We start from the raw sequence: 24,054 nt of genomic DNA, 5'->3' as shown, positions 1-24,054 counted from the left end.
GAAATCATTGTTTATAAAAATAACAAAAACATATTGTACACATTATTTGTAAATTACGCACATTTGCAACCTGTACTACCAGTAATACATCAAGCTTTATCATATTTATCTTTTAATATGATAAAATATTTGGTGCTTATAAAAAAAATACCGCCCGTAATATAAAATCTAATAATTGTTTACATTATTTTTAGAGGCAGTGACATACACGGTCCGTCCGATAAGTATTGGGACTGCAGTAATAAAAAGAAATTTAATAAAAATATATGTACAGTGAGTTAATATTCTTCAAAATCCTGCATCTATGCACTGTTGCCAGCGTTTTCTCCAGTCTTCATACGCCAAGCCCTCTGGAAGTCGGCAACTACAAACCTGTTCAGGCTTCAAAACCGCTTTTTATCGAACAGCGTTGGGTCATCAAATTTTGCGTTATACTGAACAAATCTACTATGAAGACTTTTGATATGATCAGTGAGGATTACAAGAATGAAGCCATGTCCAGAACGCAAAATCTATTATCTCCGTATAAGTTCAATATCTTAAAAAGATCACGTTATTTTGTTTCTCAAAAATTCGCACAAATAATACTCTGCAGCTTGATAAAAATTATTTTCTTCAAAAATGTACGACTTTCATAAAGAAGTGCACAATTTTACCTATACAAAATGCTTTTATTTAAACTTTTGTACCATCTTTTTTTACCAATTTACTCGACTTAGAAGGTAAGCGCGTGTTTTTGAATATAAATAGTTTCAAGCATAAAAAATTGAACGCTGCCCCAACCACTCTACAGTCCAAACATCCTTCCCCGACTCTTTTTTGTTCCCCCGGATCAAAAGGAGCCTAAAAGGACATTGTTTCGGAACGATTGAGACGGTCTAAAGTCTAAACGGCTGCGATGGGGTGCCTGAACAGCCTTGCGGTCGACTTCCAGAAGACATATGAGAACTGGAAAAAACGCTGGCACCGATATATTCACGCAGAAGAGTCACATTTTAAATAATATTAGCTTACTGTACATATATCTTCATTAAATTTCTTTATATGACTTCAATCCCGACAGTTCTCGGACAGAACATGTTCAAGATAAAATACATTTACTTTTCTCGAGCTAGTTAAATTAATAAATTAGATATCAGTACACGATAACGTACACATTAAATTTTATTCATTACTTCTGCTACACAAAAAAAATTACATAGAAATATTAATTAAGTATAAGTAGTTTGTCCGAAATTTCTGTTATTAATAAAAACTGGCTATTAAAATAAAATATACTTGTGTGCTACAAGATTCAATTTTATTAGCAAAAATTAAAAACGTACTTTAGCGAATAAGAAAATGGCAAATTCCTCCATTCTTCTAAAATATCTTAAGATGAGTTCTCATTTGTGTCGTATTACCGTATCATAGCCATGATTACGTATCATGATCAGCCTAGCATAGATGCGAAAGAAACGATACAGCGCCATACGTAATGCAAACGGGATATGCATAAAACTGCACATTAAATTCGCTATTATTCACGGGACGTACAGCAACGATATTAATCATCCCTATTTTAAAGATACATTTTAGCTGCCATGATTATATTACAGCTTTATTAGCTCATTTTTTATCTATGCATGTAACATTTTGACATGTAGTATTACAACTGACCACCAAGTTAACAATTGTTTTAAAATCTATTTCCTTAGAGACACATCATTTGCAAAATGCAAATATATTCATATAAATATTATTAATCTCATACTATTTTTAATGCACACACTCATCACACGCATTACTTTGATCACAAAAATGATTAATAATTAAGATACGAAAACCGAATAACTGTTTCTCTTATATTCGAGCGCGACAACGCAAAGCATCTGTCACCGTCACGCTACCATAAGCTACTGCCATAAATAACGCACGCATGCACAGTCGAAGAGTTCCCTTGATGATGGCACATATCCTCGCATGCAGAATGCGCATAATCCATCGTTAGATGGTAAGAGAGGGATGGTACGAGGAGAAAATATTAAACGTCAAGAGCAAAAATTTGCTGTACCACCTGTTTGGTATATCACTTATCAATATTTACGAGATACGTTTCAGAAACTTTTTAAACTTGGGATATACATGTATCGCAGACAGGGGCGAACATAATGTTTTCCAAGAATATAAAAGAACAATAAAAATTTAAAACACACTATGCTTGCAAGTGAGCTTAATTAAATTAGTGTTAAAAAGATTAAATTAAAAATTCTGTAAATAATGTTATAATTAAAATAATTATAACAATAATAATATAACTTTATATGTATTGTTTAAATTTATATTATTGTTATTCTGTTTGTTGTAACGACAAATCAATTTGCGTCATATTATTAATAAATTCACGTCAACACTTACAGTATTGTATTTAGTTTAGTAAAATATATACAAATAGAAGTAATTAAAAATTATTATTTATATTCGCGGCCCTGTTGTAAGTGGTTTCAGTATTTTTCATTTCAAACGATGCTATAGCATCTGACAATTATAGTTGTCTCGTTGCAATGTGAATCGACGTTGTCATAACTTTAATGATTCTTTATACTCTGTAGAGTGACCATAGAATTTCCTAACATATCACGGAAGAAATTATTGTTCTTGGAGCATGTTTCTCATGCGGAAAAACATTATGCAACATTGTCAGTCTCAACATGAACATTATTGAGACAAGCAGAAATGCAGGTACTTGCAATAATGACATTAAAAATAATTACATTAAAAATAAAACGTACTCTTATAAACATTAAAATTATTAGATTATGTGTATTAAATTCTCTATATTCTCTTAATTTAATGTATAATTAATATTTAAACTAATAAACTTTTGCAATTCCCTAATAAAAATCTATGACGAACAAACGATTAAAATGTTTTACAGAATATTGTTGATAAAAAAGGTTAAAATGTAATATAAAGTCAATCAGTAAACATTAATAATTATGAAAATTTTTTTAGCTGTATCATATTGTTGTTAAAACAATTTTTTTGTAAATGCAATTTATAATTTAATGAAGCTCCAGATTTAAACGAAAAATATTGCAAAGGTTAATGACTCGTCACTCGCAGTCACTTGTAAGCAGCGCTATCAGAAACATCAAAATTACAGTAATTGTTGAAAATTATTCGTAAAGTGACTATAAGTGCCACAATTTTTTATCCATGGTTTTGGTGGTTTTCATCGAGATCTGGTGTCACAGAGAGAGCTTGTCATTTCCTCTATCATACACGGTGGAAAAGCTACACTTCAAATTATGCAAATCGTGAATGACTCAGCTGAATATCGGATCGATGATGGCCGAACAATTAATTGTTACAATTATATTATGCAAGTCAAAATTTGTACTACTTATGTTGAGAATAACTCTAAAGAGAGTCGAAACGTTTATATGTTTGTAAATTGACAATATAGAATAAACTTTTTCTTGAGCGCACTGATAACAGCACTGACTCTCATTAGCCTTTGAAATATTTTTTGTTTAAATTTTTTTATAGATTTGCTCAACAATATTTCTGAAATAAATAATTTATTGACATTTTGTTTATTTTAATACATAATTTTTTGATAATACATAAAAATTGTTTTGAGTTGTAATAATTATAGCATTTATTTTTAGTTGTAATCATTTAATTATTATATTTTAGTGTTAAAAGATATATAAATTTCAATTTTATAATATGTGTGTGTGTGTGTGTGTGTGTGTGTGTGTGTGTGTGTGTGTGTGTGTGTGTGTGTGTGTGCGCGTGTTTGTGTGTGTGTGTGTGTGTGTAAAATATGTATAATTAAACTATACAGAATTTATTTAGATATATTCTTATACGCTCAAAATTAAGGGATTCACGCCGTGGAGTTTTGCATAGTTTGTAAAAAATTTTGAGATTTGACGCATCTCCATTTGAATCCGCGTAATTCCGTAAACAATCTATAAATCGTTTAATGACTTAACAATCTCAAAAGTAGAGATTTTAAGCTTTAAAATACTTTCTTTAACATTTTTTACGATCATTTTTGACAATGTTACACTCTCTTAAATTACATCTATTTTTCGGTGTCAGAATAAGTGATCCCTTAAAGGGTTACACCACAGTAGAGAGCGAAAATTTAACGTTTTTTACGATTTTTTTTTAAGTGGAAGGAAAAGTAAAAGGGTAATTCTTTTTAAGAATGTTGTTAAGCATGTTTTGAAGTTTTAAAAAAAATTTTATTTATTAAAAAATATTACAAAATGGCTGCCCAACAGCCGTTTCTGCGGAACGGTTTTTTTTGGAGGGGCTCCGCGGCACGCAGTAGAAGTGCAGCAAAAATTAATCTGGAACAAAATAAAAAATTTTTTCTTAAACTACATTAGTATAGCTATAGAAATACGTAGAGGATTTTGAAAATAATTATTTTTGTTAAATTGGCGACATTTGAAAAAAAAAGTTTATTTTACTACCAAAAAACGGGCACTTATTTGTACCTAAAAAATCGAAATATTAACTTATCGAAAATCGGCTACGTATTTCTATGCGGAATGTTGTTTTAAAGATGTGATATTAATTTGGAGTGAAAAAATAAAAAATTGTTTAAGTTATGCTGCGTGCCGATTTGAAAAAACGAGTTTCGAGAAAAACGCGTTTAAAGATTTGACTCGTGTTTTGAACATGATAAAATAAAAAATTTGATTATTAAAAATTTTTTACCTTTAATCTACTATTCCAGCACCGTAAAGCTGACCTTCCAGGTTGCTAAACTCTTCCTCGTTTTCTTTCGTAGACGCTTTTATGCTGGAGCGAGCCTCTTTCGCTGCGTCCGTCAAAGAGCGCTCCGCGCGTTGTATTCGAGCAGCGTCCGCTTCTAAGCAAAAGTTGTAGGATTGTGGTCCAATGTTCATATCCATCACTTTCATTATTCTTAAAACGTTTATCAGTTCATCATTAAAATTACAAACAGCAATGTCACTTGCTATTTGTAATATTTTCTTTCCGCTTGAATAATTTTTAGGAGCCAAGTGCCAGACTGTAGAATTAAAACTTTTGTTGCTGTTCTACGTATAGCCTCCCAAGCAACGATTCAGCAACTCGTCACGGCTCAAATCCTCGTAGATTGGTCTGATGGATTCAAAAACTTCGTTCGCTAGTGACGGCTTATGATGAAAGGAGTCTAAGGAACCCGTTGCTTGCGCCTTCTTCCATTCGCACCAAGACTCTGAGCATTTTTCGTGCTGTGGATATGGCTTGCATACACTTTCTTTTCACTCATTGTAACTCACATAAATGTCAAGGCTACAAATAACGTGTGAAAAATTAGCACTGCAAAAGAAAATCGTGATTTCGAATAACTTCCACGCAAAATTTACGTCTTCTCTCAACATCAAAGGACGCTGTACTAACGTACTTTGTGTCTAAAATGCTTGAAAATGTTTGTAACAACATCTATTAGTGTATTAGAGAAGTTAAAAATTGAATGGTAAGACATAATACTGTACCCGACAAGCAGGTGCCGTATTTACCGCAGGTAGTCGTTTCGGAGCAGTCGGGAGGGGTCGAGAAAGAGCTCGACATTTCAATGAAAACGATTTCTGGCAGATATAAAACCGTTTGTCTCTTATTCTAGAGAGTTAAAAGGATTTTTTAAGCCAATAAAAAAAAATTGATTTTTTGAAATTTTTACTATGGTGTAACCCCTTAAGTTTAATGTCAAGTGTATTTACTTATTGACGATAAACATTAAACATTTTTAACAGTACTAGAGAGTTAATAGTAAAATCTACAATAATCATAAATTGCTATCAATATTACGCTATGTTAAATCAATAACGATTTCAAAAACTTTTGTAAGATAATTTAAAAAGCTTGTAACGATTGTATACAAATGGGATACTGGTAGTAAAAAAATATCTTTAAATGTAATAGTTACTGTCACATAATTAATACAGTGTCTCCAAAATTTTAAAATTAGTTGTCTAAATCTTCTTCTTTATTTTATCTATTTTTAATATTATAGTATTTCAACATATTTTTTGTCAGACTAAACACACTTATTTGACTTATTCCAGCACAAAATCATTTTTTTAGCCATCTTCGAAAAACTTGATAAAGTTACCTCTGAGCGCGAGTCACAAAATTTTAGAAACATCGTATTACTAAAAAAACTCATTCATCTAGATTTCGAATGGGCAACTCGTTTAAATCGTCTTCTACTAAACATTATTGGAATTTGGCCGAATGCTCACAGAAATGCCTATGATAAATTCTTTTCAAATGTACGTGCGACATTCACTGCAATCGTTCTCCTTTTCGCTGGTACAATTCCTGGAATACATTCACTAGTGAGAACTTGGGGTGATCTGATGTCAATGATAGACAATCTACAATTTACTCTTCCATTAACAATGGCCGCAATAAAACTCATCGACATATGGTGGAAGAAAACAGGTAAAACACATAAAATCTTGAATACTATCCACATAAAATTATTGCATTGCATTTTTAAAATGCATTCTTTTAAATATTCTCTCTTTAAGTTCAAACTTTGAACTATCGCAATAATTTACTTACACCTCATAACGTATATCTACTTTTATAATTCTAATATAAGATTTAAAAATGTTATGAATCAATAAAATTTCAATTTTAAAATAATTGTTAAAAGAGAACGAAAAAACTTTATTAAAAATCTTTATATGTTAGATATATGTATATACTAAATTAATTTTATAGTTTTGATATTGTCTGTATTTTTTACTGCTAATTTATAGTATAATATATTATTCATGATTTTTCATCTTGAAGATCTTCTAATGGCCATAAATATGATTGCTGAAGACTGGATAAAGGACAAAACCAGTAAAGAACGGTGCATTATGATAAAGCAAGCACAAAACGCCAGAATTATCACAATAGTCTGTTGTTGCTTCATGTTCTTAGGCAGCATTTTAGTCGTAATTTTACCTTGTTTTGGAATGACTGTAAGATATATTACAAATGTCACGGATCCAGTCAAAATCTTACCTTTACAAACTCATTATATCTATGATAAAAATCAAAGTCCGTACTTCGAAATTACATTCGTTGCACAATCTTTTATTGTCTTGATATGTATTGCGTCCTACACCGGTGTGGATAACTTGCTCGGATTATTGGTATTTCATTTATGCGGCCAGATGGATATTCTTAAAGAAAAATTAATTAATATAAAACAATTTAAGAATTATAACGATGGTGTAGCCCTCATCGTGAAGGAGCACATCCGACTAATCAAGTTTCGTAATTATTTTAATATTTTGAAATTAAAAAATAAAAATAGTTAATGTTGTAAAATTTACGCCTTTGAAAACAAAAATTAATTTGAAATATATAAAATAAGAAAGGCTTTGAAAAGATAAATTAAATAATAAATAAATGTTGTAAGTGCTAACACAGGAAGTGCTAACACAGGATGTTTGGGTGATAATTAGTTTATGTAACTGACCACAATTATTACTAACGTTTTGATCTTCTGTTTGGATCATCCTCAATGTATTCCACATGCGCTAGTAATCAGGCTTGTGTAGCACAAGTACAAAAATTGACAGCCAAAAATGTTGCAATACAAGTATGATCAATGTCATACAGTATGATCATCGTTACATGACAAGTTCTTTTGAGTGGTCAAAATGAGGCGAATGTACAAAGTCAACGTGATGTCGACTAAACAAGTGGTTTCAGAAAAAGTTTTCTTGACATGCCATCGCATGTGGAATACACTGAGGTTGATCCATACCAGTAAATCGAAACGTTAATAATAATTGTTGTCAGTTACATGAACTAATTATCACATAAACATCTTGTGTTGGCGCTTACGGTATTTAAAAATTAATTTGTTGTATAAAGTTTTTTTCACGAAAAACTAAATATGTTAGTTAATGATATAAAAAGACTATAATTTCAAGTAATCAAAATTCAAAATAAATATAAACTATTTTTTTAATATTAATGTATACATGTTATTAATTAATAAAATTCTTTTTAAAGATGTTTTTGTATTATCGAAAGTACGTATACTTTACTGTTACTTGGACAACTAATCTACTTTGGTATATTATTCTGTTTATATGGCTTTTTAATTCTTATCGTAAGTTTTCAAAAAATTTTTTTAATTCTTTTATTTTAATTCAAATACAAACTGACAATGTGTAGAAAATTTATAATTAATATGTACGTAAACTAATAATAAATTAAAATGTTAAGAAAAACATTGTTATATGAAATAAAGTTACGTATCATAAAATCTAAAGTTAAAATTGTTTATTTGTAGTAACAATACATATATAATTAATAATTTCATAGAATTGTATTATATTGTGTTTACAGATACTTACAGAAGGAAAACATATGTCACTAATGCGCTTTATGTATCTCGTGTCTGTAGCGATAAATATTGGTGGACACATGTGTCTTTTTTGCGCCGTAGGTGAAATGTTAATATCAAAAGTAAGTATAGTATTATTCAGGATGATTCAGAACAACCAATCGTCTTAAAAATGTCGTATAACTAGTTTAAAAACTAGGCATTGCACACAATTTTTGCAAAAGGAAAATTGTCTCAGAATTGACTCAGCTAAACGACACTTTAAGGACAAACGATTGTTTTAAATTACTCTGTATACCGGTAAAGTTAAAATATACAGGTATCTTTTTCTATAACTTACAATAATATTATATTCCACGTCTTTGGGCGTATATACCCATTCCCCATGAAACAATATTTTTAAATGTTTTCTAGTATATTTAAAAAATGTTATAATAAAGAATAAATATTTCAAAAACATTTTAAAAACAAGTTAACACGCCTTGTGCTTTTATTATAAAATATACATAGAAAATATTTATTTTATTATTAGAAACTATTAAATTTTTTAAATTTTAATTTTAATTTTAATTTTTCTGTTTTTTCTTAAGAATATACAGGTTGTCAGATGAAATTCGCCCGTAATCTCGTGAGTAGATAGAGCAAGTCAAACTGATTGTGAGCAGAAAAGTCATGTATCATTTTTCAATATTCGCAATAATTACAGAGATAAAAATTAGTAAAGTCGGCGAATGAGCACGTACTTTTCCTACCCACCGCATGCGGGAAACACTCGTCGGTACGCACTCATTCGCTGACTTTACTAATTTTTATGTCGGTAAATATTGCGAATATGAAAAAATGGTACAGGACTTTTCTGCTCAATTTGACTTGCTCTATCATCTCACCAAACCACGAGCAAAATTCATCTGACACAATGTATAATTCTTAATATAATATTGGTATTATAAAGTTAAGATTTAGCTTAACAACTTCGAGAAATGAATAAAAAAACAAAACTACCACGCATGCTGATCGTAAATAAAAGAAGTTATAAATTGTAATAAGTAGAAAGATACCTGTACCAGATGTAAAAATGTATTGTACATAAATAAGAAAATTTTTTGTATTCTAATTATAATCTCACCTACAAAGTGCGATGACTTACACCATGCAGCTTACGAGCACAAATGGTACAAATTAAATCCAAAAAAGGCAATGATTTTGGTTCTGATAATGATTCGAGCTAACAAGCCTCTATATATTACGGCTGGAAAAATGTTTCCTATGACAATGTCGACGTTTTGTAACGTAAGTGATTTAATAATAATCATTCTTATTATTCAGATTTTTTTAATCTTTTTATAATGAAATATTAACTTTATAAAAATATTATTGTTAAAAAAATAATTAAATTATTCAAATAAAAAAGAGATATTGAAAATTTAATCGATTACAAATTAATATATTGACATTATTTTATATATTTCTCATTATAATAATAATATGTTACGTTGCCCATTGTTGATAATATAACGTTTAAAATATTTATTGCTCATATGTTTTTTACATTACAGTTGATAAAAACATCCGCTGGTTATGTGTCAATTCTATTAGCAATGCAAAGTTAAAAAATTACAAATATCAAAAATTACAAACAAACAATAAAGACTTAGTAAGATTAAAAATCTAATATAAATGTGATTAAAGAATCACACGTTAAACTAGACGGAATTACTAAATATAAAAGCAAATTTTATAACAAAAAACAGACTCGTTACGAAGTCATTTTCGGTATAATAATTGTTATGATAATGAATTAAAACGGAAAAGTAATTTCACAATTCACCTGTACTCAATGTCTTTTGATCTTTATGTCCTGCATCTTCTCAACTTCCTTTCCTGTATCTCCTTAGCCCAGTTATTTGGTTTTTGACATTTCTGATGTCAACACGTCATTACAGCTAAGAAAAATTTATTCCGTCAAAAGTTTGAAATGAGTCTATTAATTTTTAATGTCTAATAGTTTTAGAATTTTTTCTGTATTTCTCTTTTACGTATCATCATAAAAACATCTTTGATTCATTACCGTTAAACAATATTACAATTTCTTTACATAAATTCACTACATGTAATTAACACACAATTTAATATCACGCCAATTTCTGGAAATCAAACATGTGAAAATTCTTGGTGATGAACTCATAAAAAACATTGGCGAATAGAAGTCGATTGAAATTACTCTTCACCATCTATTCCTCAATAACGACTGTTACACTAATGATGACTTTGTATTAAGTCAAAACGTCTGTATTCTTTTTGTAATAGAATTCATTTTTTATAATCAGCAATTCCATCTAACTTACTTGTATATTATTCTCTAACTATTTGTAACAAAACGTCAATTTTCATATTTATAGATATCTAAACGGAAAAGAGATGTAAGAAGAATATATCTGTATCTTAATTATGTATTTAACATAATATTATAATAGGTGTACAGAATTAAAATGTGTTTTACTATTTTTACTAACACAATTCAAAATCACTTCAGGCATTAACATTTATCTTTTAAGTTTAATTAAATTTATTTCAATTTATATAGAACCGTTTAATTCTTTAAATACAAATGATGCAAAAATTTTCTTTAATTTATGTCTTTGTCGATATAATCACTGTAACAATTGAGCTTTTGAAGAATGCGTTATTTAAAAAACATACAATTTTTTACTACTAATCATTTAAATTTATTTGTTAATCTTAATCGTTTTAAAAGTTTTTAGAATCTACCGCCATATTTTATTAAAGTATAATACAAATTGATCAAGTATCTATAAAATTTATTTGTAATACTTAATTTTTTTGCTTCTTTTTTATCATCTTACCAAGTAGCTTATCATGCTCAAAAATTTTATACTTTTTATAACAGGAAAAGATTGTATTATGGCTACACATTTATATTTTATACAATATCTTTGTTAATAGTCAACATTTTAAATTGCAATCTTGCAAATTGCAACATGATTATACGAGTATTCATTAAAGTGTTTTTCAATAGATTCTAGACTCAAAATTTGAAGGAAAACAAGAATGGTAATATGACCCAATTAAAAAAATAAATTTTTAAAAAATAATTTTGATTTAAAAAACAATACAACAAATGATCATTATTTCCTCAGTATTTATTAAATGATATTACCCTTTTTACTTAAATATACTTCTTTTAATTACCGGAATGCTAATTTTATTATTTTTCTTTTAATAAACATACAAAATTATATACTGAGAATAAATTATAATTTAAATATTGATTGTAGAGACTAAACTTTAAACATTATTGTTCAAATATATATAAATAACACATTTGCACATAATATGCATATATGCGCAATAAAAAATATTAAAAATTATTTTTAGTTTAATATTTATTATTCAGTCTACTACATTTAATATTATTTGTTACAATTATCTTCCATCATTTTTTCAATAAAATCATTAAAAGATTTACTCTATTAAAAACATCAGGGTAACCAAGTGCACAAGATTTTGTCCGTGAAAATATACCTACGAGTTTATTATTATATAGGACTGACACTGTCGCCCTGCAAAAACTTATCTTATAAAAATTGATTTACGAATTTATAATAATTGTCATGATTTTAAAATGTGGTGTCTTATAAATATCAGTTTCTCTGCGGCCGTGCGTAACTCATACGTCGAACCGTGAAGCGATAGGAAGATAACGCGCACCGCAGCCCGTCATAACAAAGCATCTAAGTGTAAGCAACCACTGTATAAGAAAAAGTATTGAGAATAAATCTACATTATATTGCGACAAGAAAGGTGTTTCTTGATTGGCAAATCGTCTGAGCTGCTGCTGTCCCGTGAATTCTAACACTTTGGGCAAAAGGGAATCCCGAAATACCTACCGACGTGCCTGGACCACCACCGGGCACAACATTTTAAATATAATTATAAAGTTTATGAATATTTTATACATAAATAATTCATATTATCTCTTGAACAAAAATTAAATTTATAGAACATTTTCATAATATTCTGGATATTTGAAATAATATATATCACGAATATTATACATATAAAACGGACATATAACATTTTAATACAATATTCCTATAATATATTCTTGAAATTTTGATATTATTTTAATTTTTAATAATATTTATATATTATTCCAGCGTTCATAGAATATTATAGCGTTTATAGGGTTATTATATTTAAAAAATATACTTGATAAAGCATTGTAATTTGTTAGATTAGAAAAAAAGAAAACAATTTTTATTTGCCCTATGGATTACAATCTATCTGGTTACGTAAAAAAGTTCTGATTATTTTACCCGTAATGACGTTTCCCGTCCCTTTTTAAGATTTATAACATGATACCATTTAATTCTTTAAATACAAGTAATGCCAAAATTTTTTTCTATTTCTGTTGACATAATGGTTTTATGCATATTATAGTTCTATAAAATATACATTACTTTATTTAGCTATATACAATTCTCTATTATCAAATATTTAAAGCCGCTTGTTAACTTTGATCGTTATAAGAAATTTTAAGTGATTTCTAATATATATTATATTAGAAATTACAAATGCGTCGCTAAATCACGCTCCTATTGTAAAATGTGGGTTTAAAAATTACCTTATGTATATATATGCATAAACACAGATATTCAATTAAATTTAATGAAGAACTTCGATATATTGTAGAAGTCATGTTGACTACAATATTAATAAATACTGACAGGATTGCAAGTTGTCCACATTCAATAACACAAATGGAACGAAAATCAGGATCAAACATAACTGTGATTAAGAACAAAACATTAAAAACTATAATAGCATAAGTCCGCGTTAAATTATCTTGAATATTAAACTAAATATTCAATCACTGAGATAAATTTCATTTAAATTTGTTTTTTTTTTTTTCTTTAATTGATAGAATTCTCTAATTCGCAATTTCCAATCTTTAATTTGTATAGCTTACAGGTTTAATTGACGATAGATGAACGAGTTTAAGCACAATTAAGACAAAATCGTGCTAGATAAGATAGAAAGAAAGAAAAGATAGAAAAAGCTTTTCCTGAGCAACATTAGAATATCAAATTCTAACTAGGATTGAAAGTAACGTACGTTCTATGCTTGTGTACATATAAAACATTTGTAGCAAATCTTAGTTCGTCATATATTTTTTATTTAAATAAAGACACTTTAATTTTAACAATTTTAAAAATCATTGTTTATAAGAATAACAAAAACATATTGTACACATTAATTGTAAATTACGCACATTTGCAACCTGTACTACCAGTAATACATGAAGCTTTATCATGTTTATCTTTTAATATGATAAAACATTTGGTGTTTATAAAAAAAATACTGCCCGTAATGTAAAATCTGATAATTGTTTACATCATTTTTAGAGGCAGTAACATACACGGTCCGTCCGATAAGTATTGAGACTGAAGTCATAAAAAGAAATTTAATGAAGATATGTGTATAGTGAGTTAATATTCTTCAAAATCCTGCATCTATGCACTGCTGTCAGCGTTTTCTCCAGTCTTCATACGCCGAGCCCCCTGAAAGTCAGCAACCGAAAAACTGTTCAGGTTTCGAAATCGCTTACTATCGAACAGCGTTGGGTCATCAAATTTTGCGTTATACTGAACAAATCTACTTTTGATCCGTGAGGCTTACAAGAACGAAGCCATGTCCATAACGCGAAATCTTTTATCTCCGTATAAGTTCAATATCTTAAAAAGATCATGTTATTTTGTTTCTCAAAAATTCACACAAATAATACTCTGTAGCCTGATAAAAATTATATTCTTCAAAAATGTACGACTTTCATAAGGAAGTAAACAATTTTACCCATACAAAATGCTTTTATTTAAACTTTTGTACCATCTTTTTTTACCAATCTACGCGACTTTGAAGGTAAACGCGTTTTTTTTTTAATATAAATAGTTTTAAGCATAAAATATTGAACGCTGCCCCAACCATTCTACAGTTCCAATATCCTCCCCCAACTTCTTTTTGTTCCCTCGGATCAAAAGGAGCCTAAAAGGACATTGTTTCGGAACGATCGAGGCGGTCTAAACGGCTTCGACGAGGTGCTGAACAGCCTTGCGGTTGTCGAATTCCAGAAGACATATGAGAACTGGAAAAAACGCTGGCAGCGATATTTTCACGCAGAAGAGTCACATTTTAAATAATATTAGCTTACTGTACATATATCTTCATTAAATTTCTTTATATGACTTCAGTCCCAATAGTTATCGGACAGACCATGTTTAAGATGAAATGCATTTACTTTTCTCGAGCTAATTAAATTAATAAATTTAATATCAGTACACGGCAATGTACGCATTAAATTTTATCTATTAATTTTGGTACACAAAAAGAAATTACATAGAAATATTAATTAAGTATAAGTAGTTTGTCCGAAATTTCTGTTATTAATAAAAGCTAGCTATTAAAATAAAATATACTTGCTACGAGATTCAATTTTAATAACTAAAATTAAAAGCGTACTTTAGCGAATAGCTTAGAAAATGGCAATTTCATCAATTCTTCTAAAATATCTTGAGATGAGTTTTCATTTGTGTCGTATCACCGTATCGTAGCCATGATCACGTATCATGATCAATCAAGCGTAGACAGGATAGAAACGATACAACGCCAAACATAATGCAGATGGGATATGCACAAAACTGCGCACTAAATTCGCTATTGTTCATGGGACGTTGCCACATATATTTAATTGTAGCTATTTAATAACTAATAAATTGAGTTACAGCAACGAAATTAATCATCCCTATTTTAAAGATACATTTTAGCTGCCATGATTATATTACAGCTTTATTAGCTCATTTTTTATCCATGCATGTAATATTTTGACATGTAGTATTACAACTGAGCACCAAGTTCACAAGTGTTTTAAAATCTATTTTCTTAGAGACACATCATCGTGCATAGTGCAAATATATTCATATAAATATTATTAATCTTATACTATTTTTAATGCACACTCTCATCACACGCATTGCTTCGATCACAAAAATGGTTGATAATTAAGATACGAAAACCGAATAACTATTTCTCTTATATTCGAGCGCGACAACGCAAAGCATCTGTCACCGTAACGCTACCATAAGATACTGCCATAAATAACGCACGCATGCACAGTCGAAGGGTTCCCTTGATGATGGCACATATCCTCGCATGCAGAATGCGCATAATCCATCGTTGCATGGTAAAAGAGGGATGGTACGAGGAGAAAATATTAAACGTCAAGAGGAAAAATTTACTGTATCGCCTGTTTCGTATATCACTTATCAATATTTACGAGATACGTTTCAGAAACTTTTTAAACTTGGGATATACATGTATCGAAGACAGGGGCGTACACAATGTTTTCCAAGAATATAAAAAAACAGTAGGAATTTAAAACACACTATGCTTGCAAGTAAGTTTATAATAAAATTAGTGCTAAAAAGACTAAATTAAAGATTCTGTAGATAGTGTCATAATTAAAATAATTATAACACTAATAATATTACTCTTATATATATTGTTAAATTTATATTATTGTTATTGTTTGTTGTAACGACAAATCAATTTGCGTCATATTATTAATAAATTCACGTCAACACTTACAGTATTGTATTTAGTTTAGTAAAATATATATAAATATAAGTTATTAAAAATTATTATTTATATTTGCGGCCCTGTTGTAAGTGGTTTCAATATTTTTCATTTCAACGGCTATAGCATCTGACAATTATAGTCGTCTCGTTGCAATGTGAATCGACGTTTTCATAACTTTAATGATTCTATATACTCTGTAGAACGACCATAGAATTTCCTAACATATCACGGAAGAAATTATTGTTCCTGGAGCATGTTTCTCAAGCGGAAAAACATTATGCAATATTGTCAGTCTCAACATGGACATTATTGAGACAAGCAGAAATGCAGGTACTTGCAATAATGACATTAAAAATAATTACATTAAAAATAAAACGTATTCTTATAAGCAATAAAATTATTAGACTATGTGTATTAAACCCTCTATATTCTCTTAATTTAATGTATAATTAATATTTAAACTAATAAATTTTTGCAATTCCCTAATAAAAATCTATGACGAACAAACGATTAAAATGTTTTACAGAATATTGTTGATAAAAAAGGTTAAAATGTAATATAAATTCAATCAGTAAACATTAATAATTATGAAAATTTCTTGAGCTGTATCATATTGTTAAAACAATTTTTTTGTAAATGCAATTTACAATTTAATGAGGCTCCAGATTTAAACGAAGAATATTGCAAAGGTTAATGACTCGTTACTCGCAGTCATTTATAAGCAGCGCTATCAGAAACATCAAAATTACAGCAATCGTTAAAAATTATTTGTATAGTGACTATAAATGCCACAATTTTTTATCCATGGCTTCGGTGGTTTTCATCGAGATCTGGTGTCACAGAGAGAGCTTGACATTTCCTCTATCATACACGGTGGAAAAGCTACACTTCAGATTATGCAAATCGTGAGTGACTCAGCTGAATATCGGATCGATGATGGCCGGACAATTAATTGTTACAATTATATTATGCTAGTCGAAATTTGTACTTCCTATGTTGAGAATGACTCCAAAGAAAGTCGAAACGTTCATATGTTGGTAAATTGACAATATAGAATTAACTTTTTTTGTGCGCACTGACAGCGCTGACTCTCATTAGCCTTTGAAATATTTTTTGTTTAAATTTTTTATTGATTTGTTCAGTAATATTTCTGAAATAAATAATTTATTGACACTTTGTTTATTTTAATACATAACTTTTCGATGATACATAAAAATTGTTTTGAGTTGTAATAGTTATAGCATTTATTTTTAATTGTAATCATTCAATTATTATATTTTAGTGTTAAAAGATACATAAATTTCCATTTTATTATATATATATATATATATAGAAAAAGATACCTGTATATTTTTATTATATATATATAAAATATGTATAATTAAACTATACAGAATTTATTTAGATATATTCTTATACCCTCATTAGCAAAATTAAGGGATTCACGCCGTGGAGTTTTGAAAAGTTTGTAAAAAATTTTGACGCATCTCCATTTGAATCCGCGTAATTCCGTAAGCAATCTGTAAATCGTTTAATGACTTAACAATCTCAAAAGTAGAGATTTTACGCTTTAAAATACCTTCGTTAGGTTTTTTACCTTCGTTACATTTTTTTACGATCATTTTTGACAATGTTACACTCTCTTAAATTACGCCTATTTTTCGGAGTCGGAATAAGTGATCCCTTAAGTTTGATGTCAAGTGTATTTACTTGTTGACGATAAACATTAAAAATTTTTAACAGTACTAGAAAGTTAATAGTAAAATCTACAATAATCATAAATTGTTATCAATATTACTCTGTGTTAAATCAATAACGATTTCAAAAACTTTTGTAAGATAATTTAAAAAGCTTGTAACGATTGTATACAAATGGGATACTAGTAATAAAAAAATATCTTTAAATGTAATAATTACTGTCACATAATTCATACAGTGTTTTCAAAATTTGGAAACTAGTTTTCTAAATTTTCTTCTTTATTTTATTTATTTTTCAATATTATAGTATTTCAACATACTTTTTGTCAGACTAAACACCCTTATTTGACTTATTCCAGCACAAAATCATTTTTTAGCCATCTTCGAAAAACTTGATAAAGTTAATTATTTACCTCTGAGCGCGAGTCACAAAATTTTAGAAACATCGTATTATAAAAAAAAAACTTCTTTATCTAGATTTCGAAAGGGCAACTCGTTTAAATCGCCTTCTACTGAACATTATTGGAATTTGGCCAAATGCTCACAAAAATGCTTATGATAAATTCTTTTCAAATTTACGCGCAGCATTCACTTTTATCGTTATCTTTTTTGTTGGTACAATTCCTGCAATACATTCACTAGTAAGAACTTGGGGTGATCTGATGTCAATGATAGACAATCTACAAGTTACTCTTCCATTAACAATGGCCGCAATAAAACTCATCGACATATGGTGGAAGAAAACAGGTAGGACACATAAAATCTTGAATGCTGTCCACATAAGATTATTGCATTGCATTTCAGAAATGCATTCCTTTAAATATTCTCTCTTTAAGTTCAAACTTTGAACTATCGCAATAATTTACTTACACCTTATAACGTATATCTACTTTTATAATTATAATATAAAATTTAAAAAGATGTTATGAATGAATAAAATTTCAATTTTAAAAATAATTGTTGAAAGAGAACGAAAAAACTTTATTAAAAATTCTTATATGTTAGATATATGAATATACTAAATTAATTTTATAGTTCTGATATCCTGTTTGTATTTTTTGCTGCTAATTTATAGTATAATATATTATTCATGATTTTTTATCTTGAAGATCTTCTAATGGCCATAAATATGATTGCTGAAGACTGGATAAAAGACAAAACCAGTAAAGAACGGTGCATTATGATAAAGCAAGCACAAAACGCCAGAATTATCACAATAGTCTGTTGTTGCTTCATGTTCTTAGGCAGCACTTTAGTCGTAATTTTACCTTGTTTTGGAATGACTGTAAGATATATTACAAATGTCACGGATCCAGTTAAAATATTACCTTTCCAAACTCATTATATCTATGACAAAAATCAAAGTCCGTATTTCGAGATTATATTTGCCGCTCAATTTCTCGTTGCCTTAATGTGTGTTGCATCCTACACCGGTGTGGATAACTTGCTCGGATTATTGATATTTCATTTGTGCGGCCAGATGGATATTCTTAAAGAAAAATTAATTAATATAAAACAATTTAAGAATTATAACGATGGTGTAGCCCTCATCGTGAAGGAGCACATACGGCTAATCAAGTTTCGTAATTATTTTTATATTTTAAAATTAAAAAAATAAAAAAAGTTAATGTTGTAAAATCTATGTCTTTGAAAACAAAAATTAATTTAAAATATATAAAATAAGAAAGGCTTTGAAGAGATAAATCAAATAATAATTAAATATCGTAAGTGCCAACATAGGATATTTGGGTGATAATTAGTTTATGTAACTGACAACAATTATTACTAACGTTTTGATCTTCTGGTTTGGATTATCCTCAGTGTATTCCACATGCGATGATAATCAAGCTTGTGTAGCGCAAGTACAAAAATTGACAGCCAAAAATGTTGCAATACAAGTATGATCAATGTAATACATTATATGGTCCACGTCGTTATATGACAAGTTTTTTTGAGTGGTCAAAATGAGGCGAATGTACAAAGTCGACGTGATGGGGATATAACGAGTGATTTCAGAAAAAATTTTCTTGACATGCCATCGCATGTGGAATACACTGAGGTTAATCCACGCCAGAAGATTGAAACGTTAATAATAATTGTTGTCATTTACATGAACTAATTATCATACGAACATCTTGTGTTGGCTCTTACGGCATTTAAAAATTAATTTGTTGTATAAAGTTTTTTTCATGAAAAACTAAATATATTAGTTAATGATATAAAAAAACTATAATTTCAAGTAATCAAAATTTGAAATAAATGTGAACTATTTTTTTAATATTAATGTATACATGTTATTAATTAATAAAATTTCTTTTAAAGATGTTTTTGTATTATCGAAAGTACGTATACTTTACTGTTACTCGGACAACTAATCTACTTTGGTATAATATTCTGTTTATATGGATTTTTAATTCTTGTCGTAAGTTTTTAAAAAATTTTTTAAATTCTTTTATTTTAATTTAAATACAAACTGACAAGGTGTATAAAATTTATAATTAATATGTTCGTAAATCAATAGTAAATTAAAATGTTAAGAAAAACATTGTTATATGAAATAAAGTTACATATCTTAAAATCTAAAGTTAAAATTGTTTATTTGTAGTAACAATACATATATAATTAATAACTTAATAGAATTGTATTGTATTGTTTTTATAGATACTTACAGAAGGAAAACATATGTCTCTAATGCGCTTTATGTATCTTGTGTCTGTAGCGATAAATATTTGTGGACACATGTGTCTTTTTTGCGCCGTAGGTGAAATGTTAATATCAAAAGTAAGTATAGTATTATTCAGGATGATTCAGAACAACCGATCGTCTTAAAAATGTCGTATAACTAGTTTAAAAACTAGGCATTGCACATAATTTTTGCGAAGAGAAAATTGTCTCAGAATTGACTCAGCTAAACGACACTTTAAGGACAAACGATTGTTTTAAATTACCCTGTATACCGGTAAAGTTAAAATATACAGGTATCTTTTTCTATAACTTACAATAATATTATATTCCACGTCTTTGGTCGTATATACCCATTCCCCATAAAACAATATTTTTAAATGTTTTCTTGTATATTTAAAAAACGTTATAATGAAGAATAAATATTTAAAGAACATTTAAAAAACATTTTAACATGCCTTGTGCTTTTATTATAAAATATGCATAGAAAATATTTATTTTATTATTATAAACTATTAGATTTTTTAAATTTTAATTTTAATTTTGATTTCTCTGTTTTTTCTTAAGAATATACAGGTTGTCAGATGAAATTTGCCCGTGATCTCGTGGGTAGATAGAGCAAGTCAAACTGATTGTGAGCAGAAAAGTCATGTATCATTTTTCAATATTCGCAATAATTACAGAGATAAAAATTAGTAAAGTCGGCGAATGAGCACGTACTTTTCCTACCCACCGCATGCTGGGAACACTCGTCGGTACGCGCTCATTCGCTGACTTTACTAATTTTTATGTCGGTAAATATTGCGAATATGAAAAAATGGTACAGGACTTTTCTGCTCAATTTGACTTGCTCTATCATCTCACAAAACCACGAGCAAAATTCATCTGACACAATGTATAATTCTTAATATAATATTGGTATTATAAAGTTAAGATTTAGCTTAACAACTTCGACAAATGAATAAAAAACAAAACTACCACGCTTGCTGATCGTAAATAAAAGAAGTTATAAATTGTAATAAATAGAAAGATACCTGTACCAGATGTAAAAATGTATTGTACATAAATAAGAAAATTTTTTGTATTCTAATTATAATCTCACCTACAAAGTGCGATGACTTACACCATGCAGCTTACGAGCACAAATGGTACAAATTAAATCCAAAAAAGGCAAAGATTTTGGTTCTGATAATGATTCGAGCTAATAAGCCTCTGTATATTACGGCTGGAAAAATGTTTCCTATGACAATGTCGACGTTTTGTAACGTAAGTGATTTAATAATAATCATTCTTATTATTCAGATTTTATTAATCTTTTTATAATGAAATATTAACTTTATAAAAATATTATTGTTAAAAAAATTATTAAATTATTCAAATAAAGAAGAGATACTGAAAATTTAATCGATTACAAATTAATATATTGACATTATTTTATATATTTTTCATTATAATAATAATATGTTACGTTGCCCATTGTTGATAATATAACGTTTAAAATATTGCTCATATGTTTTTTAATTACAGTTGATAAAAACATCCGCTGGTTATGTGTCAATTCTATTAGCAATGCAAAGTTAAAAAGTTACAAATATCAAAAATTACGAACAAACAATAAAGACTTAGTAAGATTAAAAATCTAATATAAATGTGATTAAAGAATCACACGTTAAGCTAGACAGAACTACTGAATATAAAAGCAAATTCTGTTACAAAAATACAGACTTGTTACGAAGTCGTTATCGGTATAATAGTTGTTATGATAATGAATTAAAGCTGAAAAGTAATTTTACAATTCACCTGTACTCAATGTTTTTTATGATGTTTATCTTCTCAACTTCCTTTCCTATATCTCCTTAGACCAGTTATTCGATTTTTGACATTTCTGATGTCAACACGTCATAACAGCTAAAAAAAATGTATTCTGTCAAAAGTTTTAAATGAGTCTATTAATTTTTATTGTCTAATAGTTTTAGAATTTTTTCTGTGTTTCTCTTCTACGTACCATCGTAAAAACATCTTTGATTCATTACCGTTAAACAAAATTACAATTTCTTTACATTAATTTATAACATATAATTAACACACAATTTAATATCACGCCAATTTCTCGAAATCCGACATGAGGAAATTCTTGATGACGAACTCATAAAAAACATTAGCAAATAGAAGTTGATTGAAATTATTTTTTACTTTCTATTTCTCATAACAACGACTGTAACACTGATGATGACTTCGTATTAAGTCAAAGCGTCTGTACCTTTTTGTAAAAGAATTCATTTTTATAATCAGCAATTCTATCTAACTTACTCGTATATTATTCTCTAACTATTTTTAAAAAAAACATCAATTTTCATATTTATAGATATCTAAACGGAAAAGTGATGAATATATATCTAAGAATATATAATATATAGGAAATATATAAGAAGAATATATCTGTATCTTAATTATGTATTTAACATAATATTATAATGGATGTACAGAATTAAAATGTGTTTTACTATTTTTACTAACACGATCACTTCAGGCATTAACATTCATCTTTTAAGTTTAATTAAATTTATTTCAATTTATATAGAACCGTTTAATTCTTTAAATACAAATGATGCAAAAATTTTCCTTAATTTATGTCTCTGTCGATATAATCACTGTAAGAATTGAGCTTTTAAAGAATGCGTTATTTAAAAAAACGTGCAATTTTTTACTACCAATTATTTAAATTTATTTTTTAATTTTAATTGCTCTAAAAGTTTTTAGAATCTATCACTATATTTTATTAAAGTATAATACAAATTGGTCAAGTATCAAACCTATAAAATTTATTTGTAATACTTAATTTCTTTGTTTTCTTAAAATTTATCATCCTACCAAGTTGCTTATCATGCTCAAAATTTTTGTACTTTTTATAACAGGAGAAGATTGTATTATGACTACGCATTTATATTTTATACAATATCTTTTTTAATAATCAACATTTTAAATTGCAATCTTGCAAATTGCTACATGATTATATTCATTAAAATGTTTTTCAATGTTTGATTCTACAGATTTTAGACTCAAAATTCGAAGAAAAACAAGGATGGTAATATGACCCAATTACAAAAATAAATTTTTAAAAAATAATTTTGATTTAAAAAACAATACAACAAATGATCATTATTTCCTCAGTATCTATTAAATGATATTACCTTTTTACTTAAATATATTTCTTTTAATTACCGGAATGCTAATTTTATTATTTTTCTTTCAATAAACATACAAAATTATATACTGAACATAAATTATAATTTAAATATTGATTGTTAAGACCAAATTTTAAACTTTATTGTTTAAATATATATAAATAACATATGTGCACATAATGTGCATATATACGCAATAAAAAATATAAAAAATTATTTTTAGTTTAATATTTATTATTCAGTCTACTACATTTAATATTATTTATTACTATCATCTTCCATCATTTTTTCAATAAAATCAATAAAAAGGTTTACTCTAGTTAAAACATCAGGAAAACCAAGTGCACAAGATTTCGTCCGTGAAAATATACCTACGAGTTTATTATTATATAAGACTGCCACTGTCGCCCTGCAAAAATAATATTCACTTTTAATTAGGATTTTAATAAAATTAATATTTAAATGTATA

The 24,054-nt window shown here is 28.0% G+C and overlaps 2 protein-coding genes across 3 annotated transcripts; both read left to right on the top strand.

The window, feature by feature from the left end:
* Positions 1-1,562: 1,562 nt before the first annotated feature.
* LOC105202440 (odorant receptor 43a) lies at positions 1,563-10,880 on the top strand. 2 transcript variants are annotated; one of them, XM_039451401.1, is made up of 8 exons: positions 1,563-2,721; positions 6,184-6,453; positions 6,811-7,279; positions 8,032-8,131; positions 8,371-8,490; positions 9,503-9,658; positions 9,925-10,022; positions 10,768-10,880. In XM_039451401.1, exons 1-7 carry the CDS (start codon positions 2,691-2,693, stop codon positions 9,976-9,978), a joined length of 1,200 nt encoding a protein of 399 aa, XP_039307335.1. In that variant the 5' UTR covers positions 1,563-2,690; the 3' UTR covers positions 9,979-10,022; positions 10,768-10,880. The 2 variants fall into 2 exon arrangements, with proteins under 2 accessions (XP_039307335.1, XP_039307334.1); XM_039451400.1 differs by having other exon boundaries at positions 9,925-10,858.
* A 5,386-nt stretch (positions 10,881-16,266) lies between these two features.
* Positions 16,267-22,894, top strand: LOC120358198 (odorant receptor 49b-like). Its single transcript, XM_039451395.1, has 8 exons — positions 16,267-16,351; positions 18,196-18,465; positions 18,828-19,296; positions 20,041-20,140; positions 20,380-20,499; positions 21,511-21,666; positions 21,928-22,025; positions 22,766-22,894. The coding sequence occupies exons 1-7, from the start codon at positions 16,321-16,323 to the stop codon at positions 21,979-21,981; spliced, it is 1,200 nt and encodes a 399-aa protein (XP_039307329.1). The 5' UTR covers positions 16,267-16,320; the 3' UTR covers positions 21,982-22,025; positions 22,766-22,894.
* The last annotated feature ends 1,160 nt before the right edge of the window (positions 22,895-24,054 follow it).

Source organism: Solenopsis invicta, chromosome 7, assembly GCF_016802725.1.
Source record: "Solenopsis invicta isolate M01_SB chromosome 7, UNIL_Sinv_3.0, whole genome shotgun sequence".
Lineage (NCBI taxonomy): Eukaryota > Metazoa > Arthropoda > Insecta > Hymenoptera > Formicidae > Solenopsis > Solenopsis invicta.
Note: the sequence above shows the minus strand (reverse complement) of the source record. Positions and strands in the feature narration are given on the sequence as shown.

What these genes read in the sequence shown, in the direction of transcription:
- LOC105202440 (XM_039451401.1), top strand. Translation starts at nt 2,691, where the DNA reads ATGAACATTATTGAGACAAGCAGAAATGCAG. An exon ending in TGAGACAAGCAGAAATGCAG is followed by an intron (nt 2,722 to 6,183) that starts GTACTTGCAATA and finishes TCATTCATCTAG; the next exon opens with ATTTCGAATGGGCAACTCGT. An exon ending in CATATGGTGGAAGAAAACAG is followed by an intron (nt 6,454 to 6,810) that starts GTAAAACACATA and finishes TTCATCTTGAAG; the next exon opens with ATCTTCTAATGGCCATAAAT.
- LOC120358198 (XM_039451395.1), top strand. Translation starts at nt 16,321, where the DNA reads ATGGACATTATTGAGACAAGCAGAAATGCAG. An exon ending in GAGCACATACGGCTAATCAA is followed by an intron (nt 19,297 to 20,040) that starts GTTTCGTAATTA and finishes TTTCTTTTAAAG; the next exon opens with ATGTTTTTGTATTATCGAAA. An exon ending in GTGAAATGTTAATATCAAAA is followed by an intron (nt 20,500 to 21,510) that starts GTAAGTATAGTA and finishes TCACCTACAAAG; the next exon opens with TGCGATGACTTACACCATGC.